The following is a 17,374-nucleotide window of genomic DNA, read 5'->3' as shown; positions in this document are numbered from 1 at the left end:
TTTGTTTTAAGCATGCCCACAAAAGTAAATTTACTTACAGCTAAAATTCTCAATAGACCAAGCATGTACAGCCAGTTGCGTCTAAAATATATTTAAAAAAAGTACACACATTACTTCGGTAACATAAAACATGTATTTATTTTTCAACAACATAACTTTAGTTCAACTAAGCACTAAAGTAGGCGGTATTTAAATATTATATATATGATTTAGCTTCTTTAAATATACCTTGAGGGATCGTAAAATCATTTCAGTTTTCACGACAGCATCTTCCATTCTGGAGGAAGGGGGAGTGGCGATGGGGGTTGTGTTGTTAATATTAAGTCGTTGGAACGTTGTGTCAAGTGAGGCAAGCGGAGTTCGTATTCCTGTTTCAACACCGCTCCAATCTAAAAAGTGTCCTGCGTAATGAATAAGCTATGTTTATTACAAAAATTACAATAAGGGCTTGGGATTTTTTAAAAAGCATCCATAAAAGCAAAAGACTATTTTGCTAAAATTTATTTAAAATGCCTTTGTTTGTAAAGTTATTTCTTTTTTCCTTAAAAATTTAACCTTGTTTGTTCGGGTGGCTTGAAAAAGCTTCGTTGGTGAAAAATGTTGATTTTGTGTCGTACAAAAACATCTCTAAACTGCATGAAAAATCGACCCACTGTAGTTCGAGCGATTCTTTGAGTTCGCCTGTAGCATCCGCGATTCTACATATACATACACATTTAGGCTAAGTTTTTTATCTTTAGAACACATAGTTAATAAACTTAAGTTTTTAACCTTTTCAATGAAGGAAGAAGAATTTTTAAAATATGAAATGCTGATTCAACTATAAGAGTTTGTGCTGTGACAAGTTGTTGTAATTTTTTAGGTTCTGTCAACTTTAAGAGTGATCTGTTAGAAGCCGCTTGAGCCAAAAAACGATGTGCCACTGTAAGTTGGAGAAATTCGCTAATGTGTTGTGCATTCTAAAAAATAAAGGCCAATTTTTAATAATATAATTTTAAAGTTACAACTTGGATTTTAAATACAATTTTCTACGACCAGATCCACTAATAATTAAAAAAAACACGAAATGCTTACCTCGTGCAGCGCTTGAATGTCGGCTCCATTCGATTTCATTTCATTTCAATCCAGTTAAAAAGTAATATAAAATTAATGTAAAAATCACTTTTCACCATTTCCAAAAAAATATTCTTTAGTTGCAAATAACCTGTTGTTAATGTAAATTTTAATAAGTTTTTCTTTTTAACAAAAATTAAACAGTTTTAGATATATGAATGTTATTTTATTTTATAAAATAAATCTATCTAAACCTACATCCTGCAAAGAAATTTTAGTATTCTATCCACGTATGTTTAAATCATATATCATACCGAAATCATCTCTTCTAAGCTCTTAAATTCTTACGATTCACTGCCCAATAAGTGATCGATTTAAATAGATTTTACTGTCTTCTGATTACTTTTATAGGCTTAACAAATTTTTAAAACGATTTTTATAGATCACATATTAATTTTAAATTATTTAAAAAAAACACACATTAAAGTTTTTGTTATTTAGACTACAACTAAACCAATGGAGGCCAACCTCGATCATCTTGCTCATCTAGTATAAATACCGCTAAAATTAAGATGATTAATGTTGGGCTCAATTTGGGACTATTTTGTTTAATTATCCGTTTTATAGGCTACTTCTAGTCGATATCGCGGGTCGACTGAAAATGAGGGAATGGAAATTGAAGGAACGGAAAATGAAGGAACGGAAAATGAAGGAACCGGAAAATGAAGGAACGGAAAATGAAGGAGCCGGAAAATGAAGGAACGGAAAATGAAGGAAACGGAAAATGAAGGAACCGGAAAATGAAGGAAAGCAAAAAAGGAGAGGGCGGAATCTTAAATACTAAAACGCGGAAATACCTTTGACTGTTTATTGAGGATTACTGTCATTTATTCGAGAACTGATGAGCGATAATGAGTTAATTTTTATTACCCCAGCATACCCTAACTCTCTTCTATAAAATGCCCGTTTATTTCTAAAATAACATTGACTTAAATACAAATAAACAGTCAACGGAATTTCCGCGTTTTATTTTTTTAAGATTCCGCCTCTCCTTTTTTCACTTTCCTTCATTTTCCGGTTTCTTCATTTTCCGTTCTTTCATTTTCCGGTTCCTTCATTTTCCGTTCCTTCATTTTCCGGTTCCTTTATTTTCCGTTCCTTCATTTTCCGGTTCCTTCATTTTCCGTTCCTTCAATTTCCGTTCCTTCATTTTCCATTCCCTCAAATTCCGCGTCCCCGATATCGCTCATGCGCTCTACCAAGTTATTAAAAAATGAGCTCCGTTACTCAAAAAAAGCATTTGTAAAAAAACAATTAAAAGAGCCAAATTTGGAAAATGGGTTGTCAAATGAAAAGACCCTTGTTTGATCATGTAGTTTATACAAAAATACAACTTATTGTATGTTTGGACCCATATTATTTTTGTATTGTTTATTTTAACAACGTTTGTTGCTGGTGATTTACACTACCGTTTGATCATAGTCCATACATGCACATAATTTAAAAGATTTATTTTAATCGGGGTGCTACCATGATAATTAAACAATCTTGCATTAAAAAACATTAATTATAAACTATTAAGGTAGTAGCAATAGTTTTATGTTCATTAAAAACTAAAAAAATAAAGAATTATGGTTTTGAACATATGTTCAGAAAAGAATAAGTAGGGTGGGTCAATCGTAGTAATATTTACATAAGGCGCGGTATGAATCATATATAAATATAGTTATTGTTCAACTTGGTAGTACAGTTAGCAACAGTAACCATACTACGACCGAAGCTAATAAATGTGACGAAATGTTCGTCGTTATAGGCCGGATGAAAGAACAGATGGAAAGATTATCTAATAAATTCTTAATGTTTGTAGTTATGACTGCGTTGAGGTTATTCAAAAACGCATTTTTGAACCTATCACAATGAAGCACCCGCACACATTGGTTTTTTGTCCAATCACAACAGCGTATCTGTTAGCAACGCTTTATGCCGCTTTTTGCGTTGGAATTTGAGAATTGTTGTGCTTGCTTAAAACTGAAACGATCAGCGAGAAACGAGTTATTCGTTTATCTTTTTGGTCAAACAGAGCAAGTAAATTCTTGTGATATTGCACAGCAAAAGCAATACCTGGTAAGTTTGAAACATATTTATACTGTTAATAGTTTGCATGCTTGGAATTTAAAAGATTGAATTGACGTCAATTTTTTTACAATCTTAATGAGAATATGTGGCCCAGTTAAATTTGTGATAAGTTACTGTAATTCAAAGTTTAATTTTGTATATTTTGCAGCTAAAACAAAATGTCGGATCGAAAGGCAGTCATTAAGAATGCCGATATGGCAGAGGATATGCAGCAAGATTCTGTTGATTGTGCAACCCAGGTAAAATACTTTAAAATTTACAAATATTTATTAATTTTACTTTGATTTATTTATTTTGTTTTAATTTTTTGTAATTTTTAGGCTTTGGAAAAGTACAACATTGAAAAGGATATTGCTGCATACATTAAAAAGGAATTCGACAAAAAATACAACCCAACATGGCATTGTATTGTAGGAAGAAACTTTGGAAGCTATGTTACCCATGAGACGAAGCATTTCATCTACTTTTATTTGGGCCAAGTTGCTGTTCTTCTTTTTAAATCCGGATAAACGAACATTTTATTTGTAATACAATTATTACCAAAAAGTTTCAAATTGTTTATATGCTGCATCTATTTTTTTTTGTAAATTTAAATGTTGTGTTGATGCTAATCTTACCTGGTTTATATTCGGACACTGTTACTTACAATTTATTTTTTTAATACTGATGATGATCTTTTTGCGATACACATTTTAGGTGTCTTTATTGGTAAATATAAGTAAACATGGTGCACAATAACAAAAAAAAAGATTGATATTCATTTTTAACCTTCTGGGTTTCTTCATTTTTAAACACAAGTTTTAGTTACATTTATTTATTCAACTTATATCATTATATTAGATGTTGTACAACAACATAAAAATAAAAAAACTAGCTTGAAATTTTTTTTGGGTTCAAACTTTGGCTGCGTATAAGTTGAGACATTTTACTTTGAGGGCCATTTCTTTTCATTTTGTTGATTTGTGAAATCTGCCAAATTTATAGTTTGAAGCCGGAATGAACAGCACAAATACCAAACGAAAAGTTTTCGTAAGACACTTCCTTAAAACCAGCAAGTTCAATCATACTTAAAAAGTTATCTTGGTTTGGAAATTTTTGAATGCTTTCTACTAAATACTGATAAGATTTCCAATCACCAGCTATAACTTCTCCCATCACCGGGATTAATTGGTTGGAATATGTTTCATATAATCTAAAATAAAAATATATATTAGGCTTAAAATATTACTGTCAATTAAACAACAACAACACACTATCACAATATTGAGTTTTTAAGTATAGCAAGTCATGACATGACGTACAGTGTTTTTTCAAGAGCTTTAAAACAAACTTACTTATTTAAAACTGGGTTGGGTACATTGCTAAATTCCAAACAAAGAAATCTGCCACCGGGTGATAACACTCGATGTGCTTCCCTTAAAACCTTTTAAAAACACAAACAAGAATTAGTTTTTGTAAATATATTAAGCTGGGAGTATAACTTATATTATACCTTGTCTATATGTGTGCAATTTCTGATACCAAAAGCAATTGTAAAGGCATTAAAAGATGAATCAGGAAAAGGAAGTTCATCAGCACTGCAGCAAACCCATTCCATATCCAAATTTTGTGATTTTGCTCGATCTTTACCAACTTTTAACATGTCCTCATTTATATCACATACAGTAACACTGGGATTTGATGACTTAACATACTCAGCAAAACGAAAAGCTACGTCACCTTCAAAATTTTGATGTTTAATGCCATTATTCCACATAACTACTACACTGAATTACAAACTTTTTAAACACGTTTTCAAACATGCAATTAAAATTTATTAATAGAGTAATATTTTCTTAATTTACTCTTAATTTACTTAATTTACCAGTGCCTCCAGCTGCATCAAGTAATTTAGTATTTTTGTCTGGGTTTAAAATTCTGATAAATTGATCTTTCCAAACCCTGTGAATCCCCATGCTCATGACATCATTCATTACATCATATTTCGAAGCAACTTTTGAAAAAACTTCATGTACTGTAATCAAGAACCATACTTTTTAGGATCAAAGTTATTAAAACCAGTTACACCACAATTGAAGTAATTCCATACAAGCTTATTTTGATTCACCTTTTTTAAACTTTTCTTCTGTTTTTACTGTTTCATTTCCGAAGTGTGTATATTCAGATGATTTAGATGCTGTTTCTTGTGAAAACATACAAACAAAAGAGCTAAGAGGGGTCGAGAGTTTGTCAATAGTAGTAAGACGGGGAACTAATTTGTTTAAAAACATTCTTATCGTATTCATAAACCGCAATTTTGCATAGACTTTTAAATTTATAGTTTGTCAACAACTATTTAAGTACTTCATTGGGGAAAATCCCTCTATTATGAAATATCAAGAAATTTGAAAATATTTTGTAAGCTTAATTTTTTTTTAAACTACTAATATTAAAAGTGGCATCACTACAAAGTTTAAACAAATTATTTTAAGTTTTTTTTTATTTTATATTTTAGTTAGATATAAACATCGTTTTGTTTAAATTGGTTATATGGAACTTTCTAGAAAAAAAAAACACTATTTGGGTTTAAAAACTGTAAAAGTTAAAAGTTTGTTGTTTTATAAAATATGTAATAGTAGTTTATTTGTTTCAAAAGTATTTCGATAAATTTTTTAATAAATTGATTAAAAACTACAATTATGTATATATATTTTTACAATAATTAGATGTTAATTTAAGATTTGGCAACATTAAAAAAACGCACGTGTGCATTAAGCTTAGTGACCTTTTTCCAGAATTTTAGTGGAATAAGTCAGTTTGTTTTTCTGCGATGTTGCGTCACTTAGTTTGATCGTGTTATTCAATGGTAAATAATTGTGTGAGCGTGTTTAAGAGATTCTAGTTTTTCTAATATAAAATACTAGAAAGAAATTCCTTACAAAATACGATAAAAAATTTTTGTTATTTTAGGTATTACATTAGAATCATTTGTATTGTCAATAACTTAATTGGCTTATAACCATAAAATATATAAAATGGCTGCAAAGGCTTTCAAATCATTTTTACCACTCTTTGATCGAGTGCTGGTTGAGCGATTTGCACCGGAATTAAGAACAAAAGGTGGAATTGTTCTTCCAGAGAAAAGTTCTGGAAAAGTTTTAAAAGCTACTGTTGTTGCCACTGGTCCGGGGTTGGAAGATAAAGATGGAAAGCGAAGAGCATTAAATGTCCAAGCTGGAGATCAAGTTCTTCTTCCAGAATACGGGGGAACAAAAGTCACTTTGGAAAACAATGAATATTTCCTTTTTCGAGACTCAGATATTTTGGGAAAATTTGAGTAATTTTTTTATGTTGTGTAATCATAAACTTTGTATGTAAAAAGACAGTGCTGCTTCACACACCAATTGCCCATTTTAATTAAGTTTTGAATACTGTAATTTTAACTGTTGCAAACCAAAATAACCTTGTTCATTGCATTTAAAAAAGCCAATTATTGTTATTGTTTTTAATAAATGATGACCATTTCAAATTTTATAAATTATTTTTAAATAGATAATTACAAACGTTTGACGGTGAAGGTTTTATTTTTATCTGGGAACAGTTTGTTAAAAGCTGAATTATGCAGCCCTTACCAAACATGTTCCAAAGTTGAATAAATGTTTTGTCAAATGTTGGGCTTTGCTGATTGGGATGAACCTGTTATAAAACTTGTTTAAAACTGCTGTAACATTCCAGCCAGTTTCTAGCAAGTTTCAAAACAAATTAATCTTAATGACCTGACTAAAATGCCATATTGCAAAATATTGATTTTTTTAAAACATAAAAAAATTAAATGAAGATGACAGTAATTAAAGTCCTGTAAAGCTTATTTAAAGCTGCCCAAAGATGGGCCAGTTTTAAGTAAGTTTCATAGAAATTTTATTCAAAGGTATATAAAATAAAAACTAACAAAGATGATATTATTGTTTATATCAGAGAACAGTTAGTTAAAGGATGAATGAAGACAGCCTTTACCAAACATGTTCCATATTATAACAAATAGTTAAAATTTGCTATAACAAAATTACGTTGAAAATGAATAAGCTTTTATAAAACTTATTTGAAACTGTCGTGACTTCGCCAGTTTCCAGTAAGTTTCAAAAAAAAATATGCTTGCTTCAAGTAAAGTTTTAAAACATTAGTGTGGTTCGGCGTTTAACTTAAAAAATAGTTGTTTGCAGCTTTGATTCTTACGAAGCTTGATTAAAACCAGTTATCGGTGACTTACCAGTTCCAAGCAAGTTTCAAAAGAACAAAAACTTTTTTTTCGATCGATAATCATATGGTTTTATTATTATTATTGTTCTGGTTAAGATGTTTGATTTACTTATTTAGGAGAACAGTTTAGTAAACGGTTAAATTTCTGAGCGTATGGCTCTATACCAAACATGTTCCAATAAAGAAATAAAAGTTTGGTATTAGTGGGTATTACCCTTGCTTGATGATAGTGATACCCTTGCTTGATGATAGTGATACCCTTGCTTGATGATAGTGATTAAAATTTTTGTAAAACTTTTTAAAAACTGTCGTCAAATCGGCCAGTTTTACACAAGTTTCAAAACTAAGTAATGTGGAGCAATTCCAATTTATACGTACATTCCGCAATTTGTAAAGACGATTATTTGGTTCATATTTAAGAACTGTTTGTTAAGGTTGAAAAGACAGCCCTTTCCAAACATGTTCCAAGATATAAAACACGTATAAGTATTGCATTTTTAAACTTATAGAGCTATGTATTAAACGCCGCTGTTTGTTTTGTTTAAATTTGGGAACAATTTAGTAAAGGCTTTTAAATAAACAGAGCCTTTAATAAACAAGTTCCATAATTGTAAATAAAATTGGATTTAAAATGTAAAGAATTGGGGCTTACAACGGATATCGTTCAAAAGAACCAGGAAACGACATTCGAAGTTGAAAACAATTTAATCTCTTATGGGAACCTACTGAAACCCGCCGTAAAAATTTGGCCAGTTTTCAATAAGTTTCACAAGAAAGTAATTTAAAACGTTGTCCTAAATTTATGCTGCGGAAGACTTGTAACAATTGAAGTGTTAAAATGTATTTCTAGGTTGCAGTCCGATGTACAAAGTAATGTTTTAATTGTATCTGAGAACAGTTTACTAAAGGGTATTAACACAGCCTTTACCAAACATGTTCCAAAATATAAATAACAAGGTTGGATGGAAACAAGATGATTGTAATTTCAAATTCTCTTAAAACTTGACGAAACCTGTCAGTTAAACGACCAGCTCCGAGCAAGTTTCAACAGAAAATATCTTTTGGTAAGGTCATAGATAATTATCCGGAAAATGAGACGAAAGAGTTGCCTATATTGCAAAACAGGTTACTAAGGGCTATATACAGCACAGCCCTTACTAAACATGTTCCAAAATGTAAGGGCAACAAATTCTGAGAGATCCTGAGCTAAACTTCTTGGTAAAACCGCACGCACATTCTAAAAAAAAAATTAATAGATAAAAAATGTAAGTCTTTAATTTAAAAAAATATGCACATACTTTTAACTTAAATTATATAAAAGATGATTTTTAAATTTATACCGGGAAACAGTTTTTTAAAGGTTGACTTCGAAGCAGCCCTTACCAAACATGTTCCAACGCATAAATAAAATTTTGCAATTAAAATGTAAAACAAATTATTTAAATAATTAAAAGAAAAAGTACACTGATATTATTGCTTATATCTAGGAGGAACAGTTTGCAAAAGCTGAGTAACATACAGCCCTTTTCAAATATGTAGCAATTTGGCCTACTAACCTCTGGATGCATTACTTTGATGATGACATTATGAACTTTTTTCGCATAAATTTACTGTCGATTATTAAACTGCTCGATTACACTTACAAATTCAATTTTATAATTTGAGGTTAAGAAAATGTTGTTTTATACCATTATGCCTTTTTTATTTGTCAAGTGTTATTTAGTAAAGGTGCAAATTTATGATTGCGCTTACACTCTTTGCCAGTTATCTCAGCATGTCTACTGATAATTAGCACCACATGGCTCCAGCAAAACAAGGTGTTTTTCCGTTATGTAAAGGTTAGTTATCTGTTTTTTATCGCATTCTAGATGCTATCTTTTTCTAATTAAATCTACAGGTTACAAGATTTCTAAATTCTTTTGAAAAATTAATTTTTTGTTTTATTTATTACTTTATATACTTTTTATTTTCTTCAATGTTGCAAAATATTTAATAAATATAAGCATTATTGTTTCTATGAGATGACGTCATACAAATAAACACCAATTCGCGCCAAATGGTTTAAAGTTGATTTTAATAAGTTTTGCATAAAAATATACATAAACATAAATAGTTTTTAAATGGCGCACAACAAAAGAAATCACTTGTCGGAGTTGACAACAAATGATATATCGCGATCACCTACTAAAAAGAGTCAAAAAATAAATTCAGAACAATCTAAAAAAACACCCACGAAAAAAATCCAAATGCCGGACAACTTTTTTACAAAAATAGTCTCAAAAGCTGGAATAACGCTAAACACTCATGGAAATGAAATTGAATATGAATCAGTTGCGTTTAAGAAAAAGTTGGAGGAATTATTTCAAGATTGTGATCATACTGCCGAAACCATAAACATATTTGGCAATTCGTTTGAAGAATGTATTGAGAATGACAAGTTTTTTGTTTCTGCTATGTTGCCAACAGAAATGTCGATTGACATGAACACTTCTGAAATTTCATCCTCACAAATCTCTAGTACACAGGTAAATATATATACACAATATTTGAAAATGGTTTCAAAGTCCTTTAATGGCATTTTTAGATGAAAAACTTATTAAGTTTAGTTTTAAAAATAAACATAATTTATACATATCACATGTATACATTGTCGATATTTAAAAACAATGTAAAACTGAATAACATTAGACTGCTCATAAAAATGAAATATTATGTACCAACAACTATAATAATATGAAGTTATGTTTATTATTGTTTTATTTCAGGACAGTCTTATTAAAATGTTACTTCAAGTTGACATTATTCAACCAATGATAATTGATGCCTTGCTCAAAAAACTTCCACTCTATATTGAAAATGAGAATCTTAAAATAAAGCATTCTTCTTTTGCACATGAGAAAAATAGCACTGGGATAGTTATGGTACCAAGATTAATTTTAAACAACTTGCGGTGGCTAAATTCTATTGTTAATTCAAGTGAAGTTGCTTCAAAGTTGATTGATATGGCTTCAATTATGCAATCAGGGGTAAATTATATATATATTTACTTATTTTGATTTTCGATTTTTTAAACCATTAAAATATTAGTAATGTACCAGGGTTATGTAATAAAAAAAATATTTTTGTGTTAAATTAGTATATATATATAGGCTATATACAAAATTGTAATTTTAATAGCTTGTTCAAAAAAATTTAAGAGTATTGTTTAATATTAGTTTTAGAACTGAAAAAATACAATTTTTTTTATAAAGGTTGCTTGTGACATTATTGCCTTTATTCACAACTTTCTTTCTGATGATGCAGATCACGAAACTGTGGCAATGAGACTTTGTGATCTTCTAAATGGCGGGCCAGAAAATATAACCTCTTCTGTGTTTGATGCTTTGTCAAATTTAATTCTTGATGAAGAAGTAACCAATAATGTTCAAGATGTAGCGATATCTTATCTTTCTTCTGCAGAGCTTTTTGATATTTCTGTAATTGTAAAATTTCTGCTCAAAAACTGCCCAAATATTAAATCAGCAACAAAGGTGATTTTAAGTAGAATAAAACAATTTTGTTTTTAAACGGTATAATTTATTTTTTATTAGGCTTAAAAATGTATTTTAATATATATTTTACTAGCTATTTGCCTTTCATTATATGTTGCCAGTGGTTGTTTACCCATGCACCACAAACAGCAATTTTTTTTATTGTTAAAGGCATGGAAATGAACATGTTTGTTAAGGTCTATTATATATAGTATATATAGTTATTTATAAATTGATTGTTTTTGTATATACAATTATAGCATGCGTTTGATAAAATATTTTATTTATTTATATACATATATGCCTAAATATAAAAAATTTGTAAATTATTTTAGGTTATTGGACTTCTTAGACCCCAATTAGACTTTTCTGTGTTGATGGCCTCGGGTGGTAATCTAAGCAAAGAAAATGTATTGTCCGAAACAAAGTTAATAGCTGACACTATATTCGCTGAAATGCAATTTCAATCTTGTGTCGCTACTGCTTGGATTTTTAGTTTGGAAAAGGTTTGTTAGTTTGGTAATAACTTCTTGTAACCTAACAGCCCAAGTTTTTTGGGAGCAGCTTAAGTCTTATTTTTTAATATAGACAGCTTTGTTTTAATAAGTAAATTATTTAAATAGCCTAGTTGGTATCGTGTATAACATTTTTTGTAATATAAAATATGCAAGATGTAATGTAATACTCGCTTATTTCATTTTAAATTCAGCTTTCGTGTCTTGACATGACATTTGGAGATGTAATTTGTATGTTGTTACTGTGTGATGTTAGTCATAGTCTTATTCAACAAAATTCATTTAATCTTGTTCAATCTCGCTTTCGACATGGGACATTTCCAACTCATTTTTTACCCGACATCTTTCAAACCTGCTCTCATGCTCTAGCTAGCCATTACAAAGCTCTTTGCAAACTAGCTCAAAGCCTGGTAAGTTTTAAACTCAACATTTTGCTTTTTTTTGTGATTATTATGTATATATATATATATATAAAACCACATTATGGTACACACTAGAGTATGTTTTTTTATTATTATTTTTTTTTTTTTCTTAGTTCTTTTTTATTTTGAAACAATTGTTAATATATATTATAAACAAGATTTAAATTAATTTGTTTTGCAGGTTTGGCATTCAGACCCGACCCTTAAACAGTCTGGTGCAAAGTTTTATGAGTTAATTCTTGTCCATATGGATAAATTCTGTAAAGAAGAAGCAATCGGTTATGTTATTGGACATATTAGTTCAATAAGCGTCCAAAGTGCAACAGTGGTTGACACAGCATTAGGTGTGTTGTGCAATGTGGCAAAATCCCACCCTGAAGTGCTGGTTCCTTATTGTAATTACCTTAGGAATGCACTGGATAGGATGGAGGCAATGACCCTTTCGCAGGTTGGTGTTTGTTGTCTTATGTTTTTTTCTGTGAGTAAACACTAAATGTTTTATATATATATAATATGGCATCTGGCCTGTTTCTCAATTCTAGCATTTATTTTTTATCAAGGTTCGGAAATCTTACACCATTTTAAGTTGGTTAGCTTATTCGTCAAACGAGGGTAGTTTGGGCATGAGAGATGAAATTCACATGATTTTACAAAAACAATTAAGCAGTGCATCGGATAGGTGAGATAAGTTTTTTTAGTTATATATAAAATTTTAAAAATGAAAAAATTAAACGTGATTGTATAAAAGGTATAACATTCTGAAAAATATTCTTTTTTCTAAATTGGAATTTATACTCTTATATAGATATCGCCACATTGGAAAAATTGGATCTGTTAGCACTTTACTTGCCATGTCAAATATAAACTCAACTGACAAATCATCTTCTAACCAACACAAAGAAATCAAATCTCTATTACAAAACATTGACTACCTGCTTAGTAACGATGTTCAGCAGTGGTCTTTGTTCTACGATGAGATTTATATTGAGTTCTCGACTAATCAAAATGTTCCGCTGTTTCTATTAAAACTCGTAAATCATGATGCTTCAATTAAATTTCAAAACAAGTTTGTTAAAGAAATAAGCAATATGGAATCAAGTAAGTCGGAAATGTTGGATTTGTCCCTGCAATTTGGCATTGCTGAAGCTAGTGATATTTATGTTTCAATTACTCCAACTTTGTTTGATTCGAGGCACTCTGCATCTTATCTTTGTTCTTTGTTTCTCTCAATTTCATGGATGGAAAAGCAAATTCAAAATTCTTTTGACGAAATTGACGCTTTAATATCTTGCCCTATGTATTTATTTGATCCAAAATACCGAGATCGGTTGATTTTTAAGGAACTTTCAATTGAGAAACAATTTGTGGTTCTTGATTCACTTTTTGCTATGATTAATTGGTTTCGTGAACTAATTTCTGTGTTTTGCTTAGATGAAGACTCAGAAATTCAATGTAAAGTTATAAAGAGATTAAATAACATTTCTGAAATTCAGAATATTTTGGAAAAACTTTTGTTTCTTGCTCCACCTTCTTATACACCACCAAACATGGATTCTAGTTGTGTCAATTTTTCTTCATTATTAAACAACAGTTTAAGTCAACCAAGTTTTTCTGCAAATGTGACACAAAAACCAGGCAAGTCTCAAGCTGATATTTCTTCAACAGCATGTTCTATAAAGCCAACTAACCCAAAGAAAGAAAAGAAAAAGAATGTTGCAAACAAATCAAATGTTTTAATGACCAAGGAGAATTTTTGTGAACTAACAAAGGATGTGTTTATGTTGTTAAGATACAAATTAAAGACACTAAAAGATGAAAAAGAAAATCAAGAGAATGATGAAATTATGGATACTGATCAATCTGAGATCTCAGGTACTATAATTTACAGCTTTTGGTTTTTAATAAACTTTTTTTTTTAAATTTAAAAAACATTTTTTATTTTGCAGAAAGCTATTTGAAGCCAAGAAGTCTTTTGTATTTGCTTGAAGATCTTTATTTAAAATTAAAACATCGACTTTCAATCTTGAAACTACCAGCAGGATTTGGTCATCAGAAATCTACCTCAAATTTCGGTTTTGAAAGATTCGACCAATTTCCAATTCTTGAAGTTATTAAAATGGGAGTGCACCTGTTGCCAGATATTTGTAAACATTTGGAAACCACATTTCTGTACTTGCAGGTAACTATTAATGAATATATAAATATTCCAAGGAATTTAGGTGTTAATCCATCTCTTTTTTTAGATTAATGTATGTTTGTAAAATTTTTATTATTAGCGACTTAGTTTTAAATAAAAAAGATGTATTAATTTTTTTAGTATTAAAAAAAAACTATTTTTTGTTCAGTACTGGTATGTAGTAATATTTTTAACTAAGTATTTTAATTGATAAATAAGATTAGATTAGGTCTTCTGATTTTTTTTGTTTGTTTAGGATCCAGATAACTCACAAAATGCAGATGAAAGTTTAATTTCAAATGCATCTGGAATTTATATTCTTGAAAATGAAACAATGACAAAATGTTGCTCTTTCTTGCTTGAAATTATTTTACAAATTTTATCTTGGAATGGATTACAAAATCTGGAATCAGAGTAAGTAAGCTTTAATGGTTAGCATTTCTTTGTAGTAAAGGCTTAGACTAACTAAAGTATTTGTTTTTAAAAGTTTATTTAACTGCCTCTAACTTTTTTCGGCATACATTTTTTTTGCAGAGAAAATAGTGACTTACTCCTTACTATACTACAGTCTTTTTCCAAAAGAATAAAAGACAATGTTTCGAACAGCGATCAAGTGGCACTGTTATCAAGTTTCCGCTACTTTTTTGCTAACTCGAAAACCATCCATTCCGGTTCAGTGGGCCTTACCTTAGTTAAAATTCTAATGATTTTGTGTGAATTTGCTATACCTGAAACAGCACAACACACTTGGATGGCAAAGAAAATATCAAATTTGGCTAATCATTTTTTGATTAAGGATTGGGCGGGTGAATGGTCGATGAGTAAGTTTTTAACTTTGTAGTTATATTTTTTTTTTGTTTTTAGAAAGTTATAATAATAAAAATAAAATAATTAAAATGAAAACACAAACAAAATAGTTTTGTAATTTTAGATTTAAAAAATATTGTTTATATTTGTCTGTTAAAACTATTTACCGGTATTCAAATAATTAGATTTTAAAGACTTTTTAACATTATTTATTGTTTAAGCTTTGAACCGTTAACACAAATTATTTAATTAAATGCTATTTTAGTGAACACCCAAAAGCAAAATTTTCTGATAAGTGGATTATTTGGAGCTTACCTCAACTACAGCGAGGAACCGATTGGTTCGATCGAATTCTTCCTAAAACATGGCCTTGGTACCCTGTTAGAGGAAGTTCCTGATTCTGAAGATACAGAGGAAAGAATTTCATATCCGTGTCTAAGCAAATCAAACTTTTATGTCTTCTATAAAAGTAAATTAAAAAAAACTTTGCAAAACCTTATTATGCCAATTTAACTTTCTAAAATTAGCAACAAAATTATTAATTTATTTTAAGGTATTAACGAATCAATAACAAAAGAAATGTTAAAAATTCCAGCCACCAAACTAAGCATGAATGATGATACATTGGTTGATATTTTGCTTAATTGGGGGTCAATTGTTGAAGTAAGCTAAACAAATTTTTTATGCAATGTGTTTTTATTATTATTATAAACTAATTTCATTAATTTTTTTTATTGTTACTTTGTGTTATTTGTTGCCAATTTTTCTACAGATTTGGGTAAGGGTTATAAAACTTGTAAAAACTTTTACTTCAAGACTTTTGCTTGGTCCTGCTTTAAAAAATGCTCGCTGCATTTTAGAGGTCAGTGTTAATTTTTTTGATTTTTTATGTAACTATTTTTTTTAGTTTTTATTGTAATTTTTTTTATATAAATTATATATATAACCTTTGTTGTGAAAGTATTTTATAGAAATTAACTTTTTTATTCTAATTTGTTTATTAACCAAAATTAATCAAATATTTTCATTTTCTAGAATTTTCTAAAATATGGAATGCCAGTTTGTGAGATGGCATTTACTAATCATCGTGATGATGTCATCAACATGTTTAAAACTCTTCAAATGGTTACTCGTAATTTGCAATATGTCACACATCATTCCAAAGTAAATATTGTTTGTTTTGTGATTATTGTTTGTTTCGTGATTAAAATTTTAACTTTTATTATCATAAAAATGAATTTTGTTTTGTAGACTCTTAAAGACTCTGCATTGATTAACCATGTTTCTGCGGTAAAACTTTCACTGGAGATGTTAGTGTACAAAGTTAAAACAATGTTGGTGTTACACAACTGTCATGAAGCTTTCTGGCTCGGCAGACTAAAAAATCGAAACTTGCAAGGTCTGGTTGTTTACATTTTTTATTTTTTAAATGTAATGCATTTAAGGAAATATTTTGTGTAAAATTGCCTCTGATTCTAATATCTGTAGTAACATAAATATTTTTCAGGAGAAGTTTTGTTGTCCCAAGTTGCAAAACCAAATTCTGAAGATGAAGAGGAAGAACAGGAAGAAGATATACTGTCAAATCTGACAAAAAACTCTAACCAATCATTCAGTGAATGTTTTTAAACAATTATGTAAATTCTTTTTTATACTGTGGTTTATTGTTTAGTTAAACCTTTTATATATTAAGTTTCTTTTTTGAGTCTATTATTTTTTCTTTTTGTTTTTTAAAGATCCACTTGAGGTATTTTCAAGTATGTTTCAATAAAATATATAAAATTGAAGTTTAGTTTAAACGTACTATTAATGAAGCAGTATTCTAAAATCTGAACATAGACTCATGGGTATATAAAGAAGTTATTACATACTTATTTAAATTTTCCTAAATTCAAAAAAAGTAAATTATATTTATTTGATAACTAAAATATAGTCCAAAATTAATTATTTTTTTTAATGATATCTTTAAATATATTAATAGTTAATATAACGTTAAAATTAATAGGTTAAATGTGGGCAATTCTCATTGGGAAAGTGTTTTTTAAAAAAAAATTAACTTAAATTATTTATTTAATTAACTTACCTGTTTCTTTGGTTTTGATATTTAAAGTTTAAATTTAAAAGAATTTAGGCAAATAATCTTTTATAAGTGATTTTTTTTTTTATTTAAAATGTACAAATTTTTTTGCACTTTTATGGCTATTTTAAGCAATAATTTTAAGTTAATATAAAAGTTACAAAACAGATTACAACAGATTTGTAATGTGTTGTATAAGAAGTTTAAACATATGCTTAACATAAGTTAAACAACAAATTCTATATTACAATTTAAAAATCAGCAATTTTTAAGTTTTTAACTTGTAAGAATATAGGTAATTCCGTTACCGAATTTACATAAAAAGTTTTATAACTTGAAATTTAATCAAATACAACTTTTAATATTTTTAATTCTCTGATTTTAGTTGTTAAGTACTATAAATAAAAACTAAACTTTAATGT

At 28.9% G+C, this 17,374-nt stretch overlaps 3 protein-coding genes across 3 annotated transcripts; 2 read left to right on the top strand and 1 right to left on the bottom strand.

The window, feature by feature from the left end:
* Positions 1 to 3,031: 3,031 nt before the first annotated feature.
* On the top strand, positions 3,032 to 6,719 carry LOC145744029 (10 kDa heat shock protein, mitochondrial-like). Its single transcript, XM_082562120.1, has 4 exons — positions 3,032 to 3,177; positions 3,338 to 3,428; positions 3,510 to 3,694; positions 6,203 to 6,719. The coding sequence occupies exons 2-4, from the start codon at positions 3,348 to 3,350 to the stop codon at positions 6,507 to 6,509; spliced, it is 573 nt and encodes a 190-aa protein (XP_082418246.1). The 5' UTR covers positions 3,032 to 3,177; positions 3,338 to 3,347; the 3' UTR covers positions 6,510 to 6,719.
* LOC145744028 (2-methoxy-6-polyprenyl-1,4-benzoquinol methylase, mitochondrial-like) lies at positions 3,883 to 5,509 on the bottom strand. The gene is made up of 5 exons (XM_082562119.1): positions 5,297 to 5,509; positions 5,054 to 5,203; positions 4,682 to 4,908; positions 4,524 to 4,612; positions 3,883 to 4,381 (listed from the first exon to the last, which is right to left on the bottom strand). Exons 1-5 carry the CDS (start codon positions 5,472 to 5,474, stop codon positions 4,168 to 4,170), a joined length of 858 nt encoding a protein of 285 aa, XP_082418245.1. The 5' UTR covers positions 5,475 to 5,509; the 3' UTR covers positions 3,883 to 4,167.
* Positions 6,720 to 9,669: 2,950 nt separating the features above from the next.
* On the top strand, positions 9,670 to 16,646 carry LOC145742304 (Fanconi anemia group D2 protein-like). The gene is made up of 18 exons (XM_082560086.1): positions 9,670 to 9,950; positions 10,191 to 10,451; positions 10,677 to 10,955; positions 11,291 to 11,461; positions 11,665 to 11,880; positions 12,074 to 12,340; positions 12,453 to 12,571; positions 12,698 to 13,764; positions 13,839 to 14,071; positions 14,325 to 14,482; positions 14,603 to 14,889; positions 15,141 to 15,344; positions 15,429 to 15,538; positions 15,648 to 15,737; positions 15,911 to 16,039; positions 16,127 to 16,274; positions 16,383 to 16,490; positions 16,612 to 16,646. The coding sequence occupies exons 1-18, from the start codon at positions 9,672 to 9,674 to the stop codon at positions 16,644 to 16,646; spliced, it is 4,161 nt and encodes a 1,386-aa protein (XP_082416212.1). The 5' UTR covers positions 9,670 to 9,671.
* Positions 16,647 to 17,374: the final 728 nt, after the last annotated feature.

The sequence above is a fragment of the Corella eumyota genome, chromosome 2 (genome assembly GCF_963082875.1).
Source record: "Corella eumyota chromosome 2, kaCorEumy4.1, whole genome shotgun sequence".
In the NCBI taxonomy this organism is placed as follows: Eukaryota; Metazoa; Chordata; class Ascidiacea; order Phlebobranchia; family Corellidae; genus Corella; species Corella eumyota.
This window is presented reverse-complemented; position numbering and strand designations above follow the sequence as displayed.

Coding starts and splice junctions, on each gene's coding strand:
- LOC145744029 (XM_082562120.1), top strand. CDS start 3,348: ATGTCGGATCGAAAGGCAGTCATTAAGAATGCCGATATGGCAGAGGAT. Junction 3,429..3,509: donor CTGTTGATTGTGCAACCCAG/GTAAAATACTTT, acceptor TGTAATTTTTAG/GCTTTGGAAAAGTACAACAT. Junction 3,695..6,202: donor GTTCTTCTTTTTAAATCCGG/ATAAACGAACAT, acceptor TAAAATATATAA/AATGGCTGCAAAGGCTTTCA.
- LOC145744028 (XM_082562119.1), bottom strand. CDS start 5,474: ATGAATACGATAAGAATGTTTTTAAACAAATTAGTTCCCCGTCTTACT. Junction 4,909..5,053: donor TGATGCAGCTGGAGGCACTG/GTAAATTAAGTA, acceptor AAAATTTTGAAG/GTGACGTAGCTTTTCGTTTT. Junction 4,613..4,681: donor ATTGCACACATATAGACAAG/GTATAATATAAG, acceptor TGTTTTTAAAAG/GTTTTAAGGGAAGCACATCG.
- LOC145742304 (XM_082560086.1), top strand. CDS start 9,672: ATGCCGGACAACTTTTTTACAAAAATAGTCTCAAAAGCTGGAATAACG. Junction 11,881..12,073: donor GCAAACTAGCTCAAAGCCTG/GTAAGTTTTAAA, acceptor TTTGTTTTGCAG/GTTTGGCATTCAGACCCGAC. Junction 12,572..12,697: donor TTAAGCAGTGCATCGGATAG/GTGAGATAAGTT, acceptor ACTCTTATATAG/ATATCGCCACATTGGAAAAA.